The 23,054-nt window shown below is 47.8% G+C and overlaps 1 protein-coding gene across 2 annotated transcripts in view; it reads left to right on the plus strand.

Moving 5' to 3' along the window:
• The window catches only part of LOC119969235 (putative claudin-24), a 111,561-nt gene extending 94,398 nt beyond the window's left edge, over nt 1–17,163 (plus strand). For both annotated transcript variants that reach the window (XM_038802575.1, XM_038802576.1), the window contains one exon: nt 15,931–17,163. In XM_038802575.1, the coding sequence (XP_038658503.1) occupies nt 15,931–16,819 (889 nt within the window). In that variant the 3' untranslated portion in view covers nt 16,820–17,163. The remainder of the gene's footprint in view (nt 1–15,930) is intronic.
• The last annotated feature ends 5,891 nt before the right edge of the window (nt 17,164–23,054 follow it).

Below are 23,054 nucleotides of genomic sequence, written 5' to 3' on the forward strand. Positions count from 1 at the left end.
AGGATACAGGGCACCATAAATCTCCATCGGTTCCTGACTCTCGTCATCTGGACACCTCAAGATTCCATTTCAAAAAGATTTGCAAAGGGGTTACCATGGTGGGAGTCAGACTCGTAGCTGTCTCCATCTCCCGGGTGCCAAACTCTTTCATGGAGTTTGCATGCTAATGCGACGTGTGCCGATGTGGGGTCCATTTTGTCATTTCTCGTCAAGCGACAGGAATTTTCACGGTGCCAGTGATTCATGGTCCTTAGGGAGATTGTCGGGAATGTCACTATCATCAGGTGGCGGGTCAGGTTCCGGAGTGGGGAAATACATTGTTTCAAAGGGGCTGAGTGTATCGTCGTCGGGGTCTCTGGGCCTTTAGTGACTGGGGCCTGGTTCATGGGATCTCTGTTCAGGTCTTTCAGGGGCTTCAGTGGAGCTGTCGCTGTCGCTGTCACTGTCGCTAGCAGCCGAATCAAGCGTCAGGGTGAAATTTGATTCTGGGGACGTGGCCAAAGTCATGTTTGTGGACGTGGTGCTGCTGGTGGGGGAGGTGGAACTCGGGTTGTCAGTGGGCGGGTCCTCATTGTCTGCCATCGCCAATGAGAGGTGGTGCGAGTGGCTGCACTGTGTTCCATAAACCTTAAACTGATTTACATGGAACCATCCTGATTTTCCGTTTGGAAACGTGATCTTATAAACCGAGGGGCTTGCCTTGTCTGGAATTGAATAGGGTCCTGCAAATTTAGGGGAGAGGAACAAACTAGGGTTGTACAAGGTGATCATTACCTGCTGTCTGACTGTATACTCCGTCGGGTGTACTGTCTTATCAAAGCAGGCCGTACTCTGCTTTCTTTTTGCGCCGAGTCGTACAGCTGCAGCGAGCTGTGCTGCTTTAATATTGTCTACCATGTGCTGGACTGTTTTCTCATGGGTCAGGGCGGTGACTGCCGGGCTGGCCAAATCAAGTCTGAATAAGTATTCGGTACCCTTCATGGATCGTCCGGTCATGAGGGTATGGGGGGTATATCCTGTGGAGCTCGACACTGTGTTCCTAATAAACATCAGTGCAAATGGAAGCACTGTGCCCCATGTTGTATTGCGCTGCTGCACCATTTTCCTAAGGGTGGCTTTTAGCGTACGATTCACGCGCTCCACTATGCCGCTGGACTATGGGTGATAGGCAATGTGGAACTTTTGTTTAATTCCAAATATTGTCATAACATTTTCCATGACCCTGCCCATAAAGTGGGAACCTTGGTCCGACTCAATACTACGGGGGAGTCCCCATCTTGTAAAAAATCTGTTCTGTTACGATCTTTGCGGTGGCCTTGGCTGTGTTTGTTCTCAATGGGAATGCTTAGATCCATTTCGTAAATGTGTCTATCACCACTAACACATACTTGTATCCATTTCTGCAGGGGGGGGGAGGGGACCAATATAATCCAATTGGAGGTTTGTCCACGGGCCATTTACAGAGCGGGTGTGTCGTAGCTGGGCTTTTTTTGCATACCTATCGGGGTTGTTTTGAGCACAAATTAAACAATTTTCGACGTAATGGGACACATCGGTTTTCAAATCAGGCCACCAGCAGAGGGATCTGAGGTGGGCAAGGGTGGATTCAATCCCTTGGTGTCCATGTCCGTCATGGAACTTGCAAATGATCTCATTCCTGTCCTGGGTGGGGACTACATAAATTCCATCCTTTAAAGCGATTCCCTCATGGACCATCAAAGAATTCCTAAATTTTTCATGGGGCGTTGGGAAGTTTCCTTTTAAAATTTCCCTCAATGTCTCATCTTCTTCTGTGCCTGGGCTAGGTCCTGGATGTTGGTCTGTGAGACCTGAACTGCGTGAACTGGGGCACTCTCGGGGGGTTGCCAAAAGTGGCCATGCCGCGAGCCTGCCTTCGCTAGGGTGCCAGCTTTCACATTACCGGGCGGGGAGGAACGATGGTGACTTCTTACTTTGACGATGCCATATTTCCTGCCTTTAGCTGTCTGAAGGATATGTTTGAGCAGTGGGGCTGACAGTAGAGGTTTTCCGTCGGCGGAAATAAATCCTCTTGGTTCCCACAGGGGTAGCAATTCCGTTAGGCAGTTTCAGATGTACAAACTGTCCGAATATATGTCTGCAGGGGTCAGGAATGAATCAGGGTGCTGGACAATGTAAGCAATGGCCGCTAACTCGGCTGCCTGCGAACCTAAGTGTCCAGGCAACTTTAAAGCTATCTCTTCTAAAGTGTGTCCCTTCGCGCCCTCTACATAAATACCACAGCCTGTAATCCTTTTTCCCTCAAGGACTGTGGAGGAGCCATCTACGTAACTTCTCAGTACTTTTTCTGTGGGCTGGGGTCCGATACCTGTCTTTCTTGGTACCGACTTCGGAACAAAGGGGCCTGTGCTGTGCTTGGGAGGTATGCTCTCGCACTCATGTGGGGTTCCGGCATAGTGCAAATTATCGGCCAGAAAAGTGTGTGTTTTTGTCCGTTTCACGGTAATGTCGCGTCCCTGTAGGAGTAGGGTCCATTTGGCTTACTGTGCTGTCCTTTAATCTGCCATCCAATAAAAGCTGGGTCGGGGTGTGCTCGGTCAGAATGGTTATTGGGTTGAGTCCGGGTATGTACAAGAAGTACTGTACCGCCCAAAAACTGCCAACAGGTGCCTCTCGCAGGCTGCAAATCCTTGCTTGACTGGACCTAAGACTCATGAGGCGTAGGCTATGGGTCCTAGACGATCGTGCCTTTCCTGCAGAAGTACAGCCAAAATGGTTCAGTCGGTGGTCGCTACCTCTATCGCGTACGGGGAGCGTGGATCTGGGGCTTGCAAAGCGGGGGCTGTGCTCAGGGCGCATTTCAATGCATCCACGGCATTGACTCTAGTGACTCGGAGAGTGAGGCTGCTTTTGTGGCAAATCCGTCGATATAGTTCCGACAATAGCCAACTAGTCCTAAAAATGACCGGAGGGCTGTAACGTTCTGGGGCAAGGGCAAATTTACGATGGAATCAATCCGTTTGAGTTCTATTTCACGCTTCCCATGCATGATGACTGTATCTAAATAAGTGCCCTTTTCCTGAAGGGTTTGGGCTTTCTTGGGGTTAATTTTGCATCCAATCGTTGTAAGGAGTTCTAATAATTCAGAAAGAAGCAAGATGTGTTCTTCCTTGGTGTCAGTCTGTAGGAGCAAGTCGTTCACATACTGAACAAGACATTCAGGACGGAAAAATTTAGATAATCCGTTTGTCAATTGTCTGTGAAAGATAGAGGGGGAGTTGTGGAAGCCTTGTGGAAGGCACGTCCACTTGTACTGCTGTCCCTGGAAAGTGAACGCAAATTTATACTGGTATGCTTTGTCCAGTGGTATGGACCAAAAGCCATTACTGATATCTAATTCGGAAAGAAATTTTGACTGGAGTCCCTGTCTCAACATGGTCTCGGGACTCGTGGCAATGGTGGGGGCTGCTAGGGGAGTTACTTTGTTCAATTCTCGGTAGCTGATGGTCAGTCGGCATGAACCATCTGGTTTCCTTACTGGCCAAATCAGAGCATTATTCATTTATGCGATGGGTTGAATCACTGCTTGATTCAATAAGCTTTGAATTACCTTGGCTATCTTGCCCTCGGCTTGCTGCGGGAAGTCGCACTGTTTCTGGGGCTTGGGATCGGGATCTGTAATGTTTACCACTCCTGGGATTTTGCCGCAGTCGTGCTTGTTCTGGGCAAATGCTGTTTTATGTCTTTTCAAGACTTCTCTAACTGCTTTGTTTGTGGTAATGGTTTGTGGATCAAACCAGTACTCTCCTACTGAGCTGATTCTATGGGCATAATCTCCTAGTGTGAGCGTGGCGGGGGCTAGTGCTGCTCTAGCAATTTTCCATATGCATCGGTTGACTGGGTCGAATGAAAGGTTGTGTGCACTCATGAAATCGATGCCCAGGATGTCTTCTGCTGCCTGGGGCAAATCTACTAAAACAACCGAGTGTTTTGTCTTGATATTACCGAGCTGTATGTCCACAGGGGCTGTGATGTGTCCCTGTTGGAGGTGAAGCCACTAAGAGTAATGGTGTCCGTGGAGGGCCATATCTCTCTCTGGTACATGGTGGAGGAGGTTAACGTAGTTCGGGACCCTCCTGTGTCCCAAAGGAACTCTACGGGGTGTCGCCGGACTGTGCCTGCAATGACCGGTCTTCCGGACTTATCCCAAAGGGTATCGCAGACCCAAGTTGAGGAGCCCGAACACCGTCAATCGGTGCAATTCAAAGCCGAATTATCTGGTCGGGCGCTAACGCTGTGAATGGGTCAGGTATTGTTTCTGGGGGGAGCGTTTGGGTGCTGACTCCTTTGCTGCTTCGGGTGGGCTTGACATTCTCGGGCTTAATGTCCTTTCTGTCCACAATTGTAGCATTCCTGTGTGTTGGGGTGTGGCGCTGTACCTCTGCCTTCATTTACCCATGCGAGGTCTTGGTGTGCCTTCTCTGGATTCATGGTGGCATCTACTCTCTCATGTTTTGTCCTTTTCAGTGCCGACTGTTCCCAAACTCTGGACAATCATTTCAAAACCCACACTTCATTGTGCGCTGGGTCTGAGGGGTCATAATTGGCACAGGCCTTCTGTCCTGCCTCTGTGGCATGGGATACTGGCGTACGGGCCCATTTGGCCGTATTGTCTGCTGATAAATGGGTGCGGGCTAACTCACCAAATACAGCCGTAAAATGGATCCAGAGGCGTCCAGCAAACGCTGTTGGATGCTCTGCCTGCAACGGTTGAGTCCGTCTACCGGATCTCCTCTGTTATATCCTATGGCGTCTGAAATGGCCGTTTTCATTTCTTGGAGGCTACCTCCTCCTACATTTTGTGGATCGGGAAGTGCTGAACTTAACTGAGGGGTGTAAGCACATAACTATGAGTTTAACCTGCTCCGGCTCATCTAAACTGTACATGAGGGTCTGTTGTTTCACTAACTCGAGAAAGTGGTGTGGGTCTGATGTGGGGTGGAAAGTCTCTATCTTCTCGCGGGCATCTCTTAACTGGGTGATCGATAATGGGGTGGTGTATACAAAATCAGGTTGGCCTTCCGTGGTGACCCTGCGCTGTGTGGTAATGGGGTTCATTGGGTTGGGTGCCGCCTGTGCAGTCGGTGGGGCAGGTGCTTTTGTTTTCGGGGCCTAGGCGGCTCTGTTTTGATTCTCAGTCTCACGTACCGTTGGGCCATTTCACTGAGTTCCTGCCAATCGGGGCTGTCTTCCTGGTCTAGCTGTGGGCCAAAGGTGTCTCTAAACCCATTTTGAACTGATAGCAGGGATTGCAACTTTGCAATTTGCTGCCTGCATTTGGCATGATCCACCGAACTCTGCCTCTGTTCCATGGTGGGACTGTGGAGTACTCGGAGGGCTGCCTTCAAATCATCGCACTGTTTCCTTAACTGTTGCATCTGGTTCTCTGTCTCTTCTCTTACCATTACAGCATGTTGTGTGTCCTGGAAGGCCTTATCGTATTGGATTTGGAAGCTGCTAAGGTGGGCGAGACAAGGTTGATGTGCCCTCTTGACATCATCCATTTCCTTGTCCTTTGCTGCTAACTGCTCCCGGAGCTGTACATTTAATCTCTCGCTTTTGCTTAAATCTCCCTCTCTACTTCTCTCCTTCTCCTCAAGCTGCTTGCGGAGCATCCTCATGACCTCCTCTGTGCCTCACAATTGTGCCAGATAGGACACGATTGCCATCGGCTTGTGAACCTTAGTCAAACTCTTTTTATGGATCTCGGTCAGGCTGTCCCACCAAGTCTGTCCTATGCTGCCAGGAACTGTCTCTTCATTGGAGCAAAATTCCGACCATCCTTTCCCCTTTAGGTATTTCCTAATCTCTTTTTCCCATACGGGACACTGTTCTGATCTATTGGTCGCTGCGACCTCGGGCTCTTGTGGATGCATAAGGCGTTCCATTCCCTTCATGGCCATCCCTACAAATACTCTTCTGTCTCTTACCGGAAATTTCGAACAAGGGAGAATAAAGCGGTGGTTCAAACACAGGTACGGCTTACGCTATCTTCCGGTTTACGCAACTCCCGAAAGTTTCACTCAACAAAATCTATTGAGTTTACCTTATACCCCTTTGTTAATACGCATGCAAATTACACACTTCCGAATTCTAGGTGTTTGATCGATACTGGTTTCGCTTGTGGTTTCTTTTACTTTGCCAATTTGGATGCTAATCTATGCTCTTTACTCTGGCTCTGTTCCAATTAGGGCAATCAGTGAATTTGCCTTCTTTCTATATTGTCTATGCCCGCATGCTTAGAGTCGCCAGGTATTGAATGATACCACCACAAGTTTTAACCGGCTATCGATCAAAGAGCCAAACACCAGTTCAAGATCAAGGGTACTTTATTTACATACAATCAATCATGCAACATAAACAGTACTAGGTAACTACTCCTATTACTAAAACAACCTGTACTTAACTTCGGACACCCGGTTTAGGTCAGGAAACAGTGGCCGCAGTTCAATTCTGGATCTCTTGGGTTCGAAGGAGTAACTGCTGCTCAGCTGGGCTTATCCGTCTGGTAGTGGGCGTTGAACTTGAACTTGCTTCTGGTGTTGCTGCGATTGGCGATGACCGTGACCGGGTACCAAGGCCAAAAGAGAGTGAACATATGGCGGATCTTCCTTTATACTTGGGGGCTTTCGCGCTCTTTTGGGCGGTCCTTCGATTTGGGCTTTAGTAATTGGGTGATCCCTGATCACTCCGTTCGATTCCTTAGCCAATAAGTGGGCGGGGATCTGGAATACTGGGCGTGCCTCAAGCGGTCATTGACCCCGTTGTTTCTGTTTCCCTTGGATAGGGAGTGGCACCAAAATGTCTGGGACTGTCCCAGTAGCTGGAGTACCTGTCCTTTGTGTTGGGGGAGATGGGCCATCACCTGCTAATCGGCCTGATTAACATGCTAATGGGACGGGGTTTCGATACCGTCTGAACTTTGCTGACAAATATGCATTTCAGGCTCAGAATCTGCCTGACTCTTGACTTGTCCATTCTACCCATCAGTCTTTGCGAGTTGCTCTGTGCTCAGTTGGAAGTGGCCATCCCAGATGGCTACAGGCTATTAGCACTCTTTTTCCTTGGTTTCTTTGGCTATGACTCATCTTTCATTCCCTCACCCTACAGTATAAATATCTCCCACTTTCTATGCCTTTTAGCTTTGACAAGGTGTCATCAGTTCTTTTCTCTCCTTACAGATGCTGCCAGACCTGCTGAGATTTTCCAGCATTTTTCTTTTGGTTTCAAAGATACTTAATTGGCAATAATACACTGTTGGGTGTCCTGAGCTGGGGAAGGCAGGATGTGAATAAAAGTCTTTCTTTAATTACTCACATACCGTGAGCATGTTGCAGAAAGTCACGGGGCAACTGCCTGAGCTTTTCCGCCCACTGATGTCAATGGACAGAAAATCCAATTTTCTAATGGAAGCTTGAAGCTTGGAAATCACCTTCCTGTTTGCAAGGATTTGGTTAAGCCGCCCTCACACAACGGGTTGAAAGGGCCCATTCTGTCAAGGACAGTATGGGATTGTTTATTTCAAAACAAAAATTGAACCAACAAAATATAAACCAGAAATCCTCCATTTACGGGGGTTAGTAAAGTCTCAGGCTGGAGTGAGGAAACTATCTGCTTTATTTTGCCTGCCTCACATTAACCTAGTAGATATTCAAATATGATGAAACAATGGAAGAAAGAAGTTCTGTCTGATGGAAAAAAATCCTTCAGAAGTGAAGGGAATGAATGAATTAATGCATAGACTTGTGACAAAAACAAGATGAATAACTAACTTATCGTTATGCTGCAAGGGTTTAAAATATATATATATATTATGGGTTCTGGGTGCCGTTGGCAAGCATTTGTTGCCCATCGCTAATTGTGCCTTGTAGATGGTGGACAGGCTTTTGTGGGGCGGGTCAATTACTTACTATGGAATTCCCAACCGCTGATCTGTTCTTGTAGCTGGGGCAGTTACGTTTCTGCTCAATGGAAAATCATAGGTTATTGATGGTGAGAGATTCAGTGATAACAATGCCATTGAATCTCAGGAAGAGATGGCTAGATTCTCTCTTGTTAGAGAGAGTTTTGGAGGGTGCCCAGACAAATTTCTGGGATGGCGGGATTGTTCTATGAGGAAAGATTCAACAGACTGGGACTTTATTCTCTGGAGTTAAGAAGAATGAGAGGCGGTCTCATTCAAAGATACAAAATTCTTACAGGGCTTGACAGGGTAGACGCAAAAGCGATGTTTCCCCTGGTTCAGGGGTCCAGATTTAGAGGACACAGTCTCAGAATAAAGGGTAGGCCATTTTGTACCAAGATTAGGAGAATGTCTTAACTCAGAAGGTGCTGAATCTTTGGAACTCTCTTCCCCAGAGGGCTGTGGAGGCTCTGTCATCGAATAAGTTCAAGACTTAGATCGACAGATTTCTACACATTAAAACGGCAAGATATACGGGGATAGTGTTGAAGTAAAAGGTTATCCAGAAGGCACAGTGGACTTGAAGGGGTGAATGACCTCCTCCAGTTCCTAATTCTTATGGTCATTGCCTGGCACCTCTGTTGCATGAATGTTACTTGCCTTTTATCAGTCCAAGCCTGAATGTTGTACAGGTCTTGCTACATGCGGGCATGGACTGCTTCATTATCTGAGGAGACAGTAGTGCTGCTGAAACATTGTGCAATCATCAGGGAACATCCCCACTTCTGACCTTATGATGGAGGGAAAGTCATTGATTAGGCAGCTGAAGGTGGTTGCATGTGGAATGCTGCCATTCAGGTTTGGACTGATAAAAGGCAAGTAACATTCATGCAACACAAGTGCCAGGCAATGACCGTAAGAATTAGGAACTGGAGGAGGCCATTCAGCCCTTCATTCCCACTGTGCCTTTCTGGATAATCTTTTACTTCAACACTATCCTGCCAATCCCCGTATCCCTTGATTTTTCTTTTACAAACATTTTATTAAGGCATTTGTGGATTTATGACAATAAAAGATACAAATCCATCTCCCACTGTTCCCACCTAATCTAGACCAAAAAATGGCCTAATTGTCCCCCCTACCTCCCCTTACCCCCTAACCGTCCCCTTATTGAATCTGCTGACAGTTTAGATTTCTCCGAAGTCGATAAACGGCTGCCACCTTGTGATGAATGGTTACTGTACCTTTAATGTACTGATCCCAGCCATGTCGCTAACCCATACCCCTGATTTCAGGGGCTCCGAGTCCCTCCACGCTAACAATATCCGTCTCTGGGCTACCAAGGAGGTAAAGGCCAAGACAGAGGTCAGTCTCTCTCACCCACTGGACTCCCGGGTCTTCTAACACTCCAAACTTCACCACCTCTGGAGTCAGCGCCACCCTTATTTTTAGTACCATGGATATGACATCCGCAAATCCCTGCCAGTAACCCCTAAGCTTCGGGCATGCCCAAAACATGTGGACATGGTTTGCCGACCCTCCTGCACTCCTCGCACACTTGTCCTCCACCCCAAAAAACCTGCTCATTCGGGCCACTGTCATGTGTGCCCAGTGAACCACCTTGAATTGTATCAGACTGAGCCTGGCACATGATGAGGGTGTGTTGACTCTGCTCAGGGCCTCCTCAAACAGACACGCCTCTACCTCCGTACCCAGCTCATCTTCCCATTTACGTTTTATCTCACCTATCTGTGTTTTCTCCCACTCCATAAGTTCTTTATTGATTTCCCATACCTTCCCCTCCCCCACCCCCGTTCTAGAAACTACCTTGTCCGGTTTCACGATTTCTAAAAGCACAATCAATCACGCCGTTGGGAACTTGGCCCATCAGAGGCAGAGAAACACGGAGGCCCTGGAGAGTGCCAGGTTGGGCCCGCTAATGATGTGCAAATGGAGCCTACTGTATGTGCAGTGAAACGCATTGACGCCATTTTCGAGGTGCTGGAGCATTGCAATTTGCCGTTAAATCGGCACCTGTCGCGATTTTGGTGTTGGAACCAATTCTCCGCCCAATCGTCTTTCTCGATTTCGGAGTCAGCTAACGGAGAATCCTGTCCAGTGTGTTTTTGACAGGCTGTTTTTTTTAAAATTTAAAGTGCCCAATAATTTTTTTTTCCCCAATTAAGGGCATTTCCAATTAGCATAGCCAATCCACCTAACCTGCACATCTTTGGGTTGTGTGGGTGAAACCCACACAGACATGGGGAGAATGTGCAAACTCCACACAGACTGTGACCCAGGGCCGGGATTCGAACCCTGGTCCACAGCGCCGCAGTCCCAGTGCTATCCACTGTGCAACATGCCGCACTGACAGGCTGGTTTTTTTGATTGGATAGGGTTTAATTGGATGGTTTTGAATTCCCACGCTGTCAGTTTAATCTGCAAATTACAGTAAAAGGTAGCTCAGAGCTGTAATTAAAGGCAATTTGAGTGCAGTGCACAGTTTTGAAGTTTAATTTTTGTGTATTGTTTAATTTTTTTTGAGCATTACAAGGCACACCCATTAACCCATGATTTTGCCAATTTAAGGATGCGCCTGAAAATTTGCACTTCAGTGGGTCACAGCATGTCTCCTGCTGAGGCAACAGACTCATTACTATCACAGGAGTAGTCGCATTCTTGTCTTTGAGTCAGAAGCTATTGGGTTCAAGCACAGCTCTAAGTGGTTTCACAGAATGGAGGCCACAGCCTTGACTCTAAATTTTGAGTTGACATCCAACAGGATTCTGCTGGGTGTATGCTCACCCCCTCCCCCTGTAAAACCCTCACATTGATGACTAATCATCCTGTTTACTGATATATCAATGGAAGGAGCAGGCTGCAGCCTGTGAATCATCCTTGTAATTCCAAGGCAAAACTGTGAAGTTACAGAGGCAACTGGGCCCATTGTGTCTTCAATAATTGATTCAATTTGTTCCCGTGACTTTCACTGTAAAGCTCCAGTGTAACAGGTGAACAGAGGCCAAACTAAGCCAACCTAAGCACCAAACTCCATTAATGCTTTATGCAAACTATTCAAATTGCTACTGCAGGTTGATAAAATCCCACGCAACGCTAAAAGACAACAAAAACGGAGATGCATAATGCCAAATTAAAACACTACTGTGTTCCACAAAGAAAGCACCAAAGACAAGAGAACACATCGATCGATGCCAGTGTCGGATGGGAGCTGCTGGTTTGTGCATGCGCAGTGGGACCTATGGCAATGCAAGCATGGGCAGTGGCTTCCTTCTCTGTGCTGGCCCCGACGCAACATGGCGTAGGGCTACAGGGACCGCCGCGGAGCAAAAGAGGCCCCCAACCTGAGAGGCCGGCCTGTCGATCGGTAGGCCCCGATCGTGGGCAGGCAAAAGCGGAGACCCCACCTGGGGTCGGACCCACCCCCCAAACAGGCTGCCCTTGGCTGCATGCACGCCGAGGTCCCACTGGGTAAGAGCACACGTGGACGGTGTCGGCGGGATTCAGATTTTTTGCACAGCCGCTCGGCCCATCCCGGGCGGAGAATCGCGGGTGGGGGGGGGGGGGGGGGGGGCTGTGTAGAGCGGCCCCCTACCAGCGCTGCGCCAATCGCACTGGCTCCAATGGCGCTGACTTTCCACTCTCTGGAGAATTGGCGGACCGACATCGGGGCGGCGTTGCGCGATTCGCGCCCATCCCGGCGGTTCTCCGGCCCGGCATGGGCTGAGAGAATCCCACCCTAAAAGTCCATGATGAATACGAGGTAATATTTTATGAAGAGACATGCTTTGTGCATTCCCCAGTTTACCATATAGGATGATAGGAATGTTGGATTGTGGTGAATAGTTAGCAGGGTTAAGTTGTGAAAACAGTCATCTGCTTCTACCTGCCTGTGATGGAGTATTTCCCTTGCCTAATATCAGACTGACTTCGTTAACAGACAATGAATCATATGTTGGGGGTTGGGGTTTATAAATTAACCACCTGAAAAGTTTTTTTCATTTCTCTGAAAGACACTTTTTTGAGAATAAACCTTGGGAGATTGGGTGGGATTGCAATCTCCTGGATGCCCAGGTGCAGCCTGCTCATAAGGTGCATTGTCCAGTCAAGATTAAATGTTAACAGAGGCCCAAACCCACACACTCATACCTGCCTGTACAGAAATGTGCACAATGTCGCTGTGACTGATTACTTCAAATTATACCTGTTACCATTTGGATTGGTCGATTGGATTGTACAACTTCCACCTCACTGACTGATGAATGAGTAACACGCTTTGTAGAGAATCACAGACTCTCCAGGGAAGGAAATGGTTCATATTCCGCAGCAATTCGTCACATAAGACTCAATATGGGGCACAATTGTAAACACGTGCAGCAAAAGAAATATGATTCATTTCACCCTCTTCAAAATTCAGTACTGTTATAAACTTCCATATGGAACGATGTAATTGTTTAGTATTTCCAAGCTTGTACAGAAGTGTTTGACCATCTCATCAAATTTCACAATTTGAGGATAATACCAAACTTGGAAGCATTGTGAACTGTGAGGAGGATATCATGGAGCTTCAAAAGGACATCGGCTAGTTGGTGGAATGGGCAGGGTGGCAACAGATAACATTTAATGCAGAGAAAAGCGTGAAGTGATTCACTTTGGCAGAAAGAATGCAGAGTAACAATATAAAATAAAAGGTACAACTCTAAAGGTGGTGCAGGAATCATAGAAGGGGGCAGAAGACATTGAGAGTGTGGTTATTAAAACATACAGCAACCTATGCTTTATCAATAGGGGCACTGAGTATGAAAGGAGGAAGCTATGTTAAGCTTGTATAGAACGTTAGTTTGGCCTCTGCTGCAATATTGCGTCCAGTTCTGGGCTCCACATTTTATGAAAGATATGAAGGAATTAAAGAGGATGCAGATAAGAAACATAAGAATGGTTCCAGAGATGAGGGGCGGGATTCTCCAAGCCCGCACCGTGGGACACGGAATCCCGCCACGCTGCTCTGACGCCGGGCCGCTGATTCTCGGCAAACGGAGAATGGGAGCGAATCGTGCCAGTGCGGTCGCTGCGGCGATTCTCCATGCTCGACAGGTCGAGTGCTTGCCGAGTTCCACCGGCGTCATTCACGTATGTCCCACCCAGCGGGACCTCCACGGTGGCCAGGCCCGCTGTTGGGGGCTACCAATCAGCGGGCACGCTCATTCCCGGGGGGCTATGTTCCTCTGCGCTGGGCCCCTGTAGGGCTCCGCCATATTGCCCAGGGGCTGGCGGGGAGGGCTGTGGCACGCATGCATGGACCCGCACCGGCTGTGGCGCGCATGCCGGCTTTCGCCACCGGAGCAGCTCACAGCATTCCAGCGCCGTTCTAGCCCCCGAGGAAGGGTTGAATGACTGGGCCTGGAGGCCCGTTGATGCCGGTGTCGCTTGCGCCGGTTTTGACACCGGTGTCAACATTTAGCCGGATTTTCGGAGAATCCCAGCTGAGGAATTTCAATACCGTGGACAGATGATAGAGGTTGGGCCTGTTCTCCTTGAAGAAGAGAAGGTATAGAGCAGATGTGGTAGAGGGGTCTGGACAAAGTAGATAGGAGAAACTGTTCCCATTGGTGGAAGGATTGAGAGGCAGAGGGCACAGTCTTAAGACAATTAACAGAAGAAGCAATAGTGACATGAAGCGAGCAATACGAATCTGGTACACACGGCCTGATAGTGTGATGGAGTCAGGTTCAATTGAGGCATTCAAGAGGGAATTAGATTGATATCTGAAAAGGAGAATGCGCAAGGTTATGTGGAGAAGGGGGGAATGGCACTAGGTGAAATGTTCCTTCAGAGAGCCAGCATGAATAAGATGGGCCAAATGGTCTTCTTCTGCGAGCAGATTTGAAGGACTCCCATTTCTCTGTGTGTTTCCCTCTATCACTTGTCCTTGCATCTATCATTAGTAATTTGAAAAATGGATCTGATTCACAAATAAATTGTGGCTGTGATCTTGAAGATACATGCCAGTTGGTGAAATTCCCTTCATCCATGTGTGTAGGAATTGAGTTTTATTTTAAAAGTTGTGGGGCAGATTCTCTGTTGGCTAACGTCGGAATCAGGAAATGCGATTGGGTGGAGAATCGGTTATGATTTCGGAATTGTGGTGGGCGCCGATTTCACACCAAATCGCAATTCTCCGGTGTCTCAACAGCGGCATCAATGCGTCTCAGAACGCAGGTACAATAAATGTCGTTGGCATATCATTAGCTACCCCAGCCCAGTGTTCTCCTGGGTCTCCGCAACTCTGGGCCTCCAGTGAGCCGTGTTCCCAATGATGAGGTTCACTTGTGCTTTCAAAAATCATGAAACAGGTGCCGTGGCTGCTAAGGGAGAGAGAGGGGGTGAGGAAAGTGTCCAACATTGCCACAGTTTTCTGACAGCCACTGGCCGGGGGACTGGTGTCAGGGCCGGAGGGAAGGTGGGGGTTGGCCAGGATATGGGGTTGTGTGGTCGGGGTGGACAGGCATGGAACCCCTTTGCCGCAACTTACAAAGGAGCCATGCAGCTGAACACGTTGCTGCCTGCCCACTGTGACATTAGTGCCACAGTGAATGGATATCTCCCCAGCGCACACTCCTAGGTGCCCTCCAGCCCCAACCGACCCATCAGCAGGATGGGCACGCTCCAGCGCAACCAGTGCCATCTTGTTGGCTGGGGTGAGTGTGCGTGGGCATTGGAATGTGTATGTGTGGCTGCAGCTTGTCAGCCTCCTAAGTGTCAACCATGGACCTGGCGAGTCCCGCACGGTTTCTCATTGGGATCAATTGTGTTCCACATGGCACCGGTGCTAGTCTCTCAACGGTCACCAAAACGGTCCAGGTGCGGCGGCAGTATTGCTGTCGTGGAAGGCCAAGAATCCTGCCCCGGCATCGACACTTAGGATGCCATTCTCCGTCTGTGTTGTGTTCAAGGGAGGCTTCGGCTGGGTGCCGATCAGTGCTGGTCCACAGAACGGCACCCAGTGGGGGGTGGATTCCTGGGACATCGGAGACCTCTGGGTGGCCAGGTAAATGCAGGGTGGCCCCCTGGCCCTTCCCCTGGAATGAATATCACTGCCAAGCTGGCAGGAGCACTGCCTGGGTGCCAGGGTGGCAATGCAAGTGTGCCTGAGCATTGGGTGGCACTGCCTAGGGCTTGGGGCGAGGGGGGGGCATGCTCATGAAATGAGGGTGGAGGGTGGTTTGAAGGGTAGGGGAGTGCAAGGCAGGTCAATTGGCGGTGATGGTTGGGGGTTTTAGAAGGGACGGGCTGCTATAAGGGGGCTTGGGGGGGGCCTGAAGAGGCGGACCCGGGCTCGATCCTGTGGTTACTGTCCATGTGGAGTTCATACATTCTCCCCGTGTCTGCGTGGGTCTCACCCACACAACTCAAAGATGTGCGGGGTAGGTGGATTGGCCACCCTAAATTGCCCCTTAATTGGAAAAAAAATTGGGTAATATAAATTTATTTTTTTTAAAAAGCACTACTGCTTCACGGCACGGAGGACCTGGGTATGACACTGGGCCTGGGTCACTGTCCATGTGGAGTTTGCACATTCTGCCCGTGTCTGTGTGGGTCTCACCCAGACAACCCAAAGATTGCCCGTTAATTGGGGAAAATTTTCAAAAAATAACATTAAAGAACTTTAAATTTCAGACTTTACATCAGCCCGGCTTAGAAGTTTTCTTAAAAATAAATTTGAGTACCCAATTATAGCTATGCTTAGAAGTTGATGTTAGTGCAATTCTATGACAGGCCAATGGGACATGTTCAAAGAGCAGGAATACTGCACAACAATGTGTTATAAGTCAATTAAAACTTTCCCTCACAGTTCCCAATGTTGGAAAATTTCATAACTGCACAAAACTTGAGTTATTACTTTGTTAATGTTAGGCAGTTACTTCAAGCAAACATATTGTTTGAAAACCAACATCTTTTGTTCGTTCCAGACTTTCAGCTTCGAGTGCTCCAGATAAGAGCTTCGCGTACATATACAGCCCAAGAAAAGAAGAGCAAATGTCAAGAGACTCCAGTGACTTCACTCAATTTGCCCTGACTGGTGTTTCAGAGCAGCCATCTTGGAATGAGAAAAGCCTGACATGCACATTTATTGAACCATGTGGCACAGAAACCACATTCTCAGGTGTTGCCGTGGAACTTGACAGACCTTCAGAAAGACACAGGGTCACTGAGATGAGGTCAAACCTTTGCCTATATCAACGTGCAGCCTTTTTTCTATCGCTTCTTGGATGGGTGTGCTCCTTGGTAACAGCAATGCTGCAGCAGTGGCTAATTATGAACTCTGACTTGGTACAGACGGAGACATTCTCCATTGGAATCTGGGAAACATGTGTTGCTCAGGACGATGGTCCAGTCCAGTGCAAGGGGTACGATAGCTTCCTCGGCCTGCCGGACGATATTAAGCTGACTCGAATTCTCATGTGCACGTCCATTGTACTCGGCTTGCTGGGTTTGTTCTTCTCCCTCTCTGGATCAGCCTCCATCACCTGCTTCAGTGACAATGAGACCACCAAGGAGAGGCTGGCAGTCAGTGGGGGAATCTTCTGCCTACTGGCGGGAACCACGACCTTCGCCCCTGTGACCTACATAGCCCACATGACGGTGGTCAAGTTCTGGGATAATGCCATCCCCAGTTTTGTCCCACGTTGGGAGTTTGGCCCAGCTTTGTTTGTCGGTTGGGCCGGGGCCTTCTTTCTCCTTCTTGGGAGTCTTCTACAAATCACGTCACAATGCTGCTTCCAAAAATCCACGGGCAACATCCAGCTGAAGCCACCAATCGTGAAGAGAGCTTCATGGTATAAAACAGAATATGTCTGATTCTCGATGTGATCTCCTTTAGGATTCAAGAAATTGACTTTGATCAATGTTTTAATGGGTATGAAGAATGCAGAGCTTAAAAATCACTAAGTTTCCTATCCCTTCTGTACTCAGCTTGTAACACACAGTAGAAATCTGTTCTTTCTCCCCACAGTCAGCTTTTAATCTTTTTCTGGACTGTTATAACACAACATTGAGCCGAGGCATTGGGTCTACTGATTGCCATGTCAGTCTCAGCTCGCCAGGACTGTCTGATGTGACTCAGAGGCGGGCAGCACGGTGGCGCAGTGGTTTAGCACTGCTGCTGCACGGTGCCGAGGTCCCAGGTTCGATCCCGGCTCTGGGTCACTGTCAATGTGAAATTTGCACATTCTCCCCGTGTTTGTGTGGGTTTCACCCCACAACCCAAAGACGTGCAGGCTAGGTGGATTGGCCACGCTAAATTGCCCCTTAATTGGAAAAAGTTAATTGGGAACTCTAAAAAAAAATTTTTTAAGGTTGAAATGCGACTATTTAACTGACAGCTTACTGCCCTGAAGGTGGTATTTTGTGCAACCCAGCACCTGTATCACTCACACAGATACAAGATGTTGCAGCATTTCCAGTCTTGCTGCTGTTATCACCAGAGTTTCTCAACTGTGCATCTCTGCCTACAAAGTGAAGCAAATCCAAATCAAGAACAAATAAGGGAAATCCGCCCTTCCTCATTTCATTTGGCCGATCTGTCGAGCCAGGTCTCCACTAAACCTACATCCCATTGACCAACATTCACAGTGTGTGGGAAGAGGGAGTTCCCCTACCCTGTGGGTGGAAGAAGTGCTTCCTGTTTTCCCTCCTAAACTCTCATTTTCAGATTCTGTTCCCTTTGCTGGATTTCCCCACCAGAGGAAATGGTTTCCCTCTCTCCACCCTTATTGAATCCTGAATCCATTTTAAGTACCTCAAATAAATCACACCTCAATCTGGCTGCGTAATTTAACCCTTTAAGCCCCAGCATTATTCTGATGAATCTGCTCTGAACCCCCTGGTAGTATCTTTTCTGAGGAAAGCGGACACAGCCAAAATCTGTCCAGTTTGTTTCTGCATCTGATTTGAGTTGGGTGATTGGTGAAGTAACAAGAGGTGGTCAGCTAGTGGGCAGAATCATAGAATCCCGACAGTGCAGAAGGAGGCCATTCGGCCCATTAAGTCTGCACCGACCCTTTAGAAAGACCACCCTACCTAAGTCCAATCTCCACCTTATTCCTGCAGCCCCACCCTAAGGAGCAATTTAGCATGACCTAACCACCTAATCTGCACATCTTTGGACTGTGGGAAGAAACCGGAACACACGAAGGAAACCCCCTCAGACAAGCGGAGAATGTGAAAATTCCACATAGTCACCCGAGTCGGCATCGAACCACTGTGCCACCGCGCGGTCCCACACTGACGGACCAGTTCCAACTAGTTGCACAGTAACTGAGGCACCCAAGACCGAATCCTGTGTACAAACCCGTGGCATTATACAACGAGGAGACTGTGTTCCCACAACGAGCATGCAAAACCATGAATGGTTGGAAACCTGCAGCCCTCACTCTAAGAAAGAAAGACTTACATGTCTATCACATATTTCATGACCACCAGCCATTAAGTACTGTTTGATTTAGTAACTCATGTAATGTAGGAAACGCAGCAGCCCATTTACACATAGAAAACTGTGGTTTTTGAGAAATAAATATTTGCCAGGATACTGGGGAGATTAACTCCCCAGCTCTTCTGTGACATGGTGTGGTACATAGACAGAGCCTCAATTAAATGTCTCATCCAGGTAATGGTCCTCCATGGTACGGCGCTGGAACATCAGCCTTCATATTGTCCTCACATCTCCAAAGTGGAACCTAAATCCACAATCTACTGACTCAGAGGCATGGCCTACTAACTGAGCCATGGCCAATAGCCAAATGGATGGTGGGTCAAATTCAGGCAGTTAACATTGTAGTTAATCTCGTTAAAAGGGTAGAGAAATGCTTATCTTAAAGAGCGCTTTAATTTGCTGTATCATGGCCATTGGTTCAGCGGTAGGTACAGAAGATTGCGGGATGCTCTAATCAAGCTTTTTAAGATGCTAAAATGATTCTGTAGGGAAGATACTTCCTTTGCTCGGTGAACCAAGAATGAGTCAACAATCTTTACATTACAATTGGGTCAGCCACTTTCAGCACTTTCTCAATTCTTCATTTTGCAATTCTCTCCCATTAAAAAGCTGTGGACACTGGGGGATAGTTGGGGTTTTAAAGGCAATGTTCTATAGATTTGTGTTGGATAAGGGAATCAAAGGGGCTATAGCAGGTACATGGAGCTTAGCCATATACCAACCATGATATCATGATTGTCATTTTGATGTGGCGATTGTCCCTTTAAGGGCAACACAGCAGAGTAAGGGTCACATGGCCTGTGTTTCCCTTGAAGAGACAATCACCACACATGTTCTCATTGAATGGTGGAGCAGGCCTGAGGGGCTAACTAGCCATCTCCTGTTCCTGTGATTTTTTTTTTATATTTTGAATCAAATGTAAAAATTTTAAGATTTAAACATATAAAGCACATAACATTTAAAAATAAAAACAACCCAAAACAAAACTAACCCCCCCCCCCCCCCCCACTTTCCCCTCTCCTCTCCCCCCTGGCAGTTGGGAGCAACCAGCTCCCCAAAATGCAATACAAACAAACCCCATCTCTTATGGAACATCTCACTCGGCCCCCCTCAGAACAAATTTCACCTTCTCCAAATGCAAGAATTCCCCAGCCACACCGAGGCACAGGGTGGAGAAGCTGACCTCCACCCCAACAGGGCCTGCCTGCGAGCAATCAATGTGGCTAAGGCTAAAACATTTGCCCCCCCCCCCCCGTACTCTTCTGCAACTCCGGCAAGTCCGACACCCCGATTATGGCCCCCAGGGGCCTACGCTCTGAGTCCACATGCAGAATCACTGGCATGGTGCTGAAGAACAACCCCCAAAATGTCTACAACTTCAGGTAGGACCAGAACATGTGTACATGATTGGCCGGACCCCTCCCACACTGCTCACAAAGATCGTCCACCTCCTCAAACTGTTCCGGTATTTCTAAATGCAAACATTACCGTTTGCCATCATGTAGATTCTCTGATACAGGTGGGGCCAGTGACAAGTAAAGGATTTTGATATTACAATTGTTAACTCTGGCTCTTTGATCAATTGGAATTTTATTGATTATATTTTTTAATGATACAAGAACAGTGTTTTAAAGTTTTGTGCCAATCTCTGCAAGAGAGGGCCACTGGGGGAGAAATGAAAAGTATGAGGTAAATCCCCATTTCTGTGTTAGGTATGAACATAGGCAGATACATAGAACTGAGGAGGAACCTCCTCTGGATAGTCAACGAAGATCGTAGGTTTGAGGTATTAGTCACACTGAAAACATGTTTGTAGAGATGATTTTGTTGGTGATTAGGTGAAGGGAAACAAGTGATGGCAAAATTGAGGGTGTGATCATGGATATGGCTGGGAGAGGTCATGTGGGGGACGGGGGGGGGGGGGGGGGGTCACACTGAGTGAAGGTGGCAGGACAGAAAATTGGAGAGGAAGGAAGAGATTTTAAGTGGGAGTCACCAAGCTTGTGTGAGTTGAAAAGTGAAGGACATAGAGCAGGGCCTTAACATAACTAGCATTTAAATAAGCGGCATATGAGCTCAGGGGAATGGGTCAAGCTGCCAAAGGAATAGGTGGAGAGGTCAAAATGAGACCGACCTATCCAAACAAATGTTGCCACTGAGATTGGGTTGGACCAAGTAACATGGATCCAGGTGGAGTTTCTTCGGTGAGCAGGGGGGAGTCATTGCCGGAATAGGGTGGCCATTCATCCAGTTGTATGCTGCACAGTCTGCTTCTCAGCTGGTCTGTGCTCTGTCTGGTACCAGAAGACAATGTCCAGCATTTTTATTTTGAAACACCCAACCTCTAAGAACCACAATCGAACGTGACCACCTTGGAACAGCCGAGGGTTTGGCTTTATTTTCTATTCATTTCCCTCTCTTGAGTCCATTTCTCACCAAAATACATCATTATTCAAGAGCAAGAGGCTCAGGTAGGTTTGTGGCCTGTTGGTGTTAGAATGATCTGATTCCAGTATCCCGACTCTCATTCCAGAGAGAAGCCTGCCTCCTCCCTACCCCCCTGCAAGCTTGGGAGTTTACTGCACCGTGACGATGGTTATAGACACGGAATAATCTGCTCACCTTCCAGAGGTCATATGTGTTGATGTTTACTGTTAACCTACCCAGAGAGCTATTTATAACTAGGCTATGGTGGACAATGTAACTAAATGTAAAATTACAACCTCACCTCTGAAATAGTTGTCCAATGGAACAGGAGATCATTTTTAAAAATAAATTCAGAGTACCAAATGATATTTTTCTAATTAAGATAAATTTAGCGTGCCCAATTCACCTACCCTGCACATCTTTTTGGTTTGTGGGGGTGAGACCCATGCAGATACGGGGAGAATGTGCAAACTCCACATGGACAGTGACCCAGGCCAGGATCGAATCCAGGTCCTCAGTGCCATGAGGCAGCAGTGCTGACCACTGCACCACTGTGCTGCCCCAAATGGTCGATGATTTTGCCTTGTTGGTGAAATACAGTGGGGTAAGAGCATACTGTACTCATGTCAAAGCAGAAGCATGTTCTTGAAGCCTATTCTGACAGTGACACCGATGCCACGAAATCCATTATTCCTGAGTCATTCAGGGGCCACTCTACCCAAGTAGGTTTCTGTCTACAATTGGTTAGTGTTTGGAGCCCGTTTGACTACAGGAGCATCACTGGCTCCCAGGATACAGAAGGATGTTGTATTGGGAGGGCAACAAGAGGTGTGAGTGATTGAAGGATGAGATCAGAGATGGTCTTATCTGTACTTAGTACAATGGAGGGGGGCGACGACTAGCAAGACCATGTGAGAAGACAATTTCAAGGGATGCGGCTGTGAACATAGTTTGGCGAGCTGACACGGGGGAAGAGATTTAGGGAGGATAAAAGAACAGTGAACACAGAGAAGAGAGAACATGATGAGTTGAAATGGAAGGTGAAATCACCGAGGATGAGAAGTTGCTTGAAGTAAAAGCTGAGGGTGGAGCAATCGCAGAGTGATAACAGTTATATTGCACTTGAGAAAGTGATAGGTAGCGAGGATTTTGAAAGAGAGGTGAGAGAGGTGGAACATGGCGGGATGTTAAAAGGAAGACAAAGTGTCAGAGGAGTACGGGAAAGAAGGAGAAAATTGTGATCATTGCCTATATCGGAGCCCTGGGAACCACAGTGGAAAAATGCAGATTAATCTATGTGTCCATATCAGTCCAATTTTAAATAAAAGGAAGAAGATTAAGTTATTCAAGTTTCCGACTTTGTATGTCAATGGATTAATACAATGTGAGTACAAGGCTGCACACAGTAAACTTTCACATTGAACCATAACATCACTTTCAGATTATGACCTAGAATTTAGTCTGGGCCCATTTTCAGAGCACAACACCCTACCCCAACAGCGCATTCAGAGTGAAGACATCAATGTTGGGCCTAGGCGTGGCCAGAAGCCTTCAGGTATGTCCGGAGAGGAGGGAATTGGAACAGGCCACCAGGGGGAGAAGGCAGTGGTCCGAGTGGAGTCCAAGGGAAGGACTCCTGCTCCAAAGGATGAATTTTTAAAATAGATTTTCATTATACCAACTGTTGTCACCGTTGGGGGGTCACAAAAGAATCTTAAGTGGGGAAAGACCCACTTATCCTTCCTGAGTTTTGGAACTGAGTCCTTTAACAGATGTTTTGCCCTTAATTTATGTGACCTGGGGACCGGAACATTTAAAAACAAAAAGAAATCACAAATTTAGCAGTGGGACCAACTGTAGATTGATTGGTAATGGTCATCCCACTGCTACATTGGACCAATTTGCACTCGTTTTCGACTCACAATGGACACAGGCCCAAGTTTCATCGGGACAGTCACCCATTTCTGCACCTGGGCTCCATCTAGTGGTTGATGATGAAACATCATAGGCAGAGAACAGGAAACATGGCTCCTGCTGACCTGGCCTGCCTCCTGGCAATGGTGCACGGCGCAAGGAGAAATCGGAGTCGCAATCCTGGTCAGATACATTCCTGGGAGTTCCATCACTCCCGCCTGCAAGTAAATCGCCCTGCCAAACAGCCTATTTTGCCCCCAG

This window comes from Scyliorhinus canicula, chromosome 7 (assembly GCF_902713615.1).
Source record: "Scyliorhinus canicula chromosome 7, sScyCan1.1, whole genome shotgun sequence".
NCBI classification, from domain to species: Eukaryota; Metazoa; Chordata; class Chondrichthyes; order Carcharhiniformes; family Scyliorhinidae; genus Scyliorhinus; species Scyliorhinus canicula.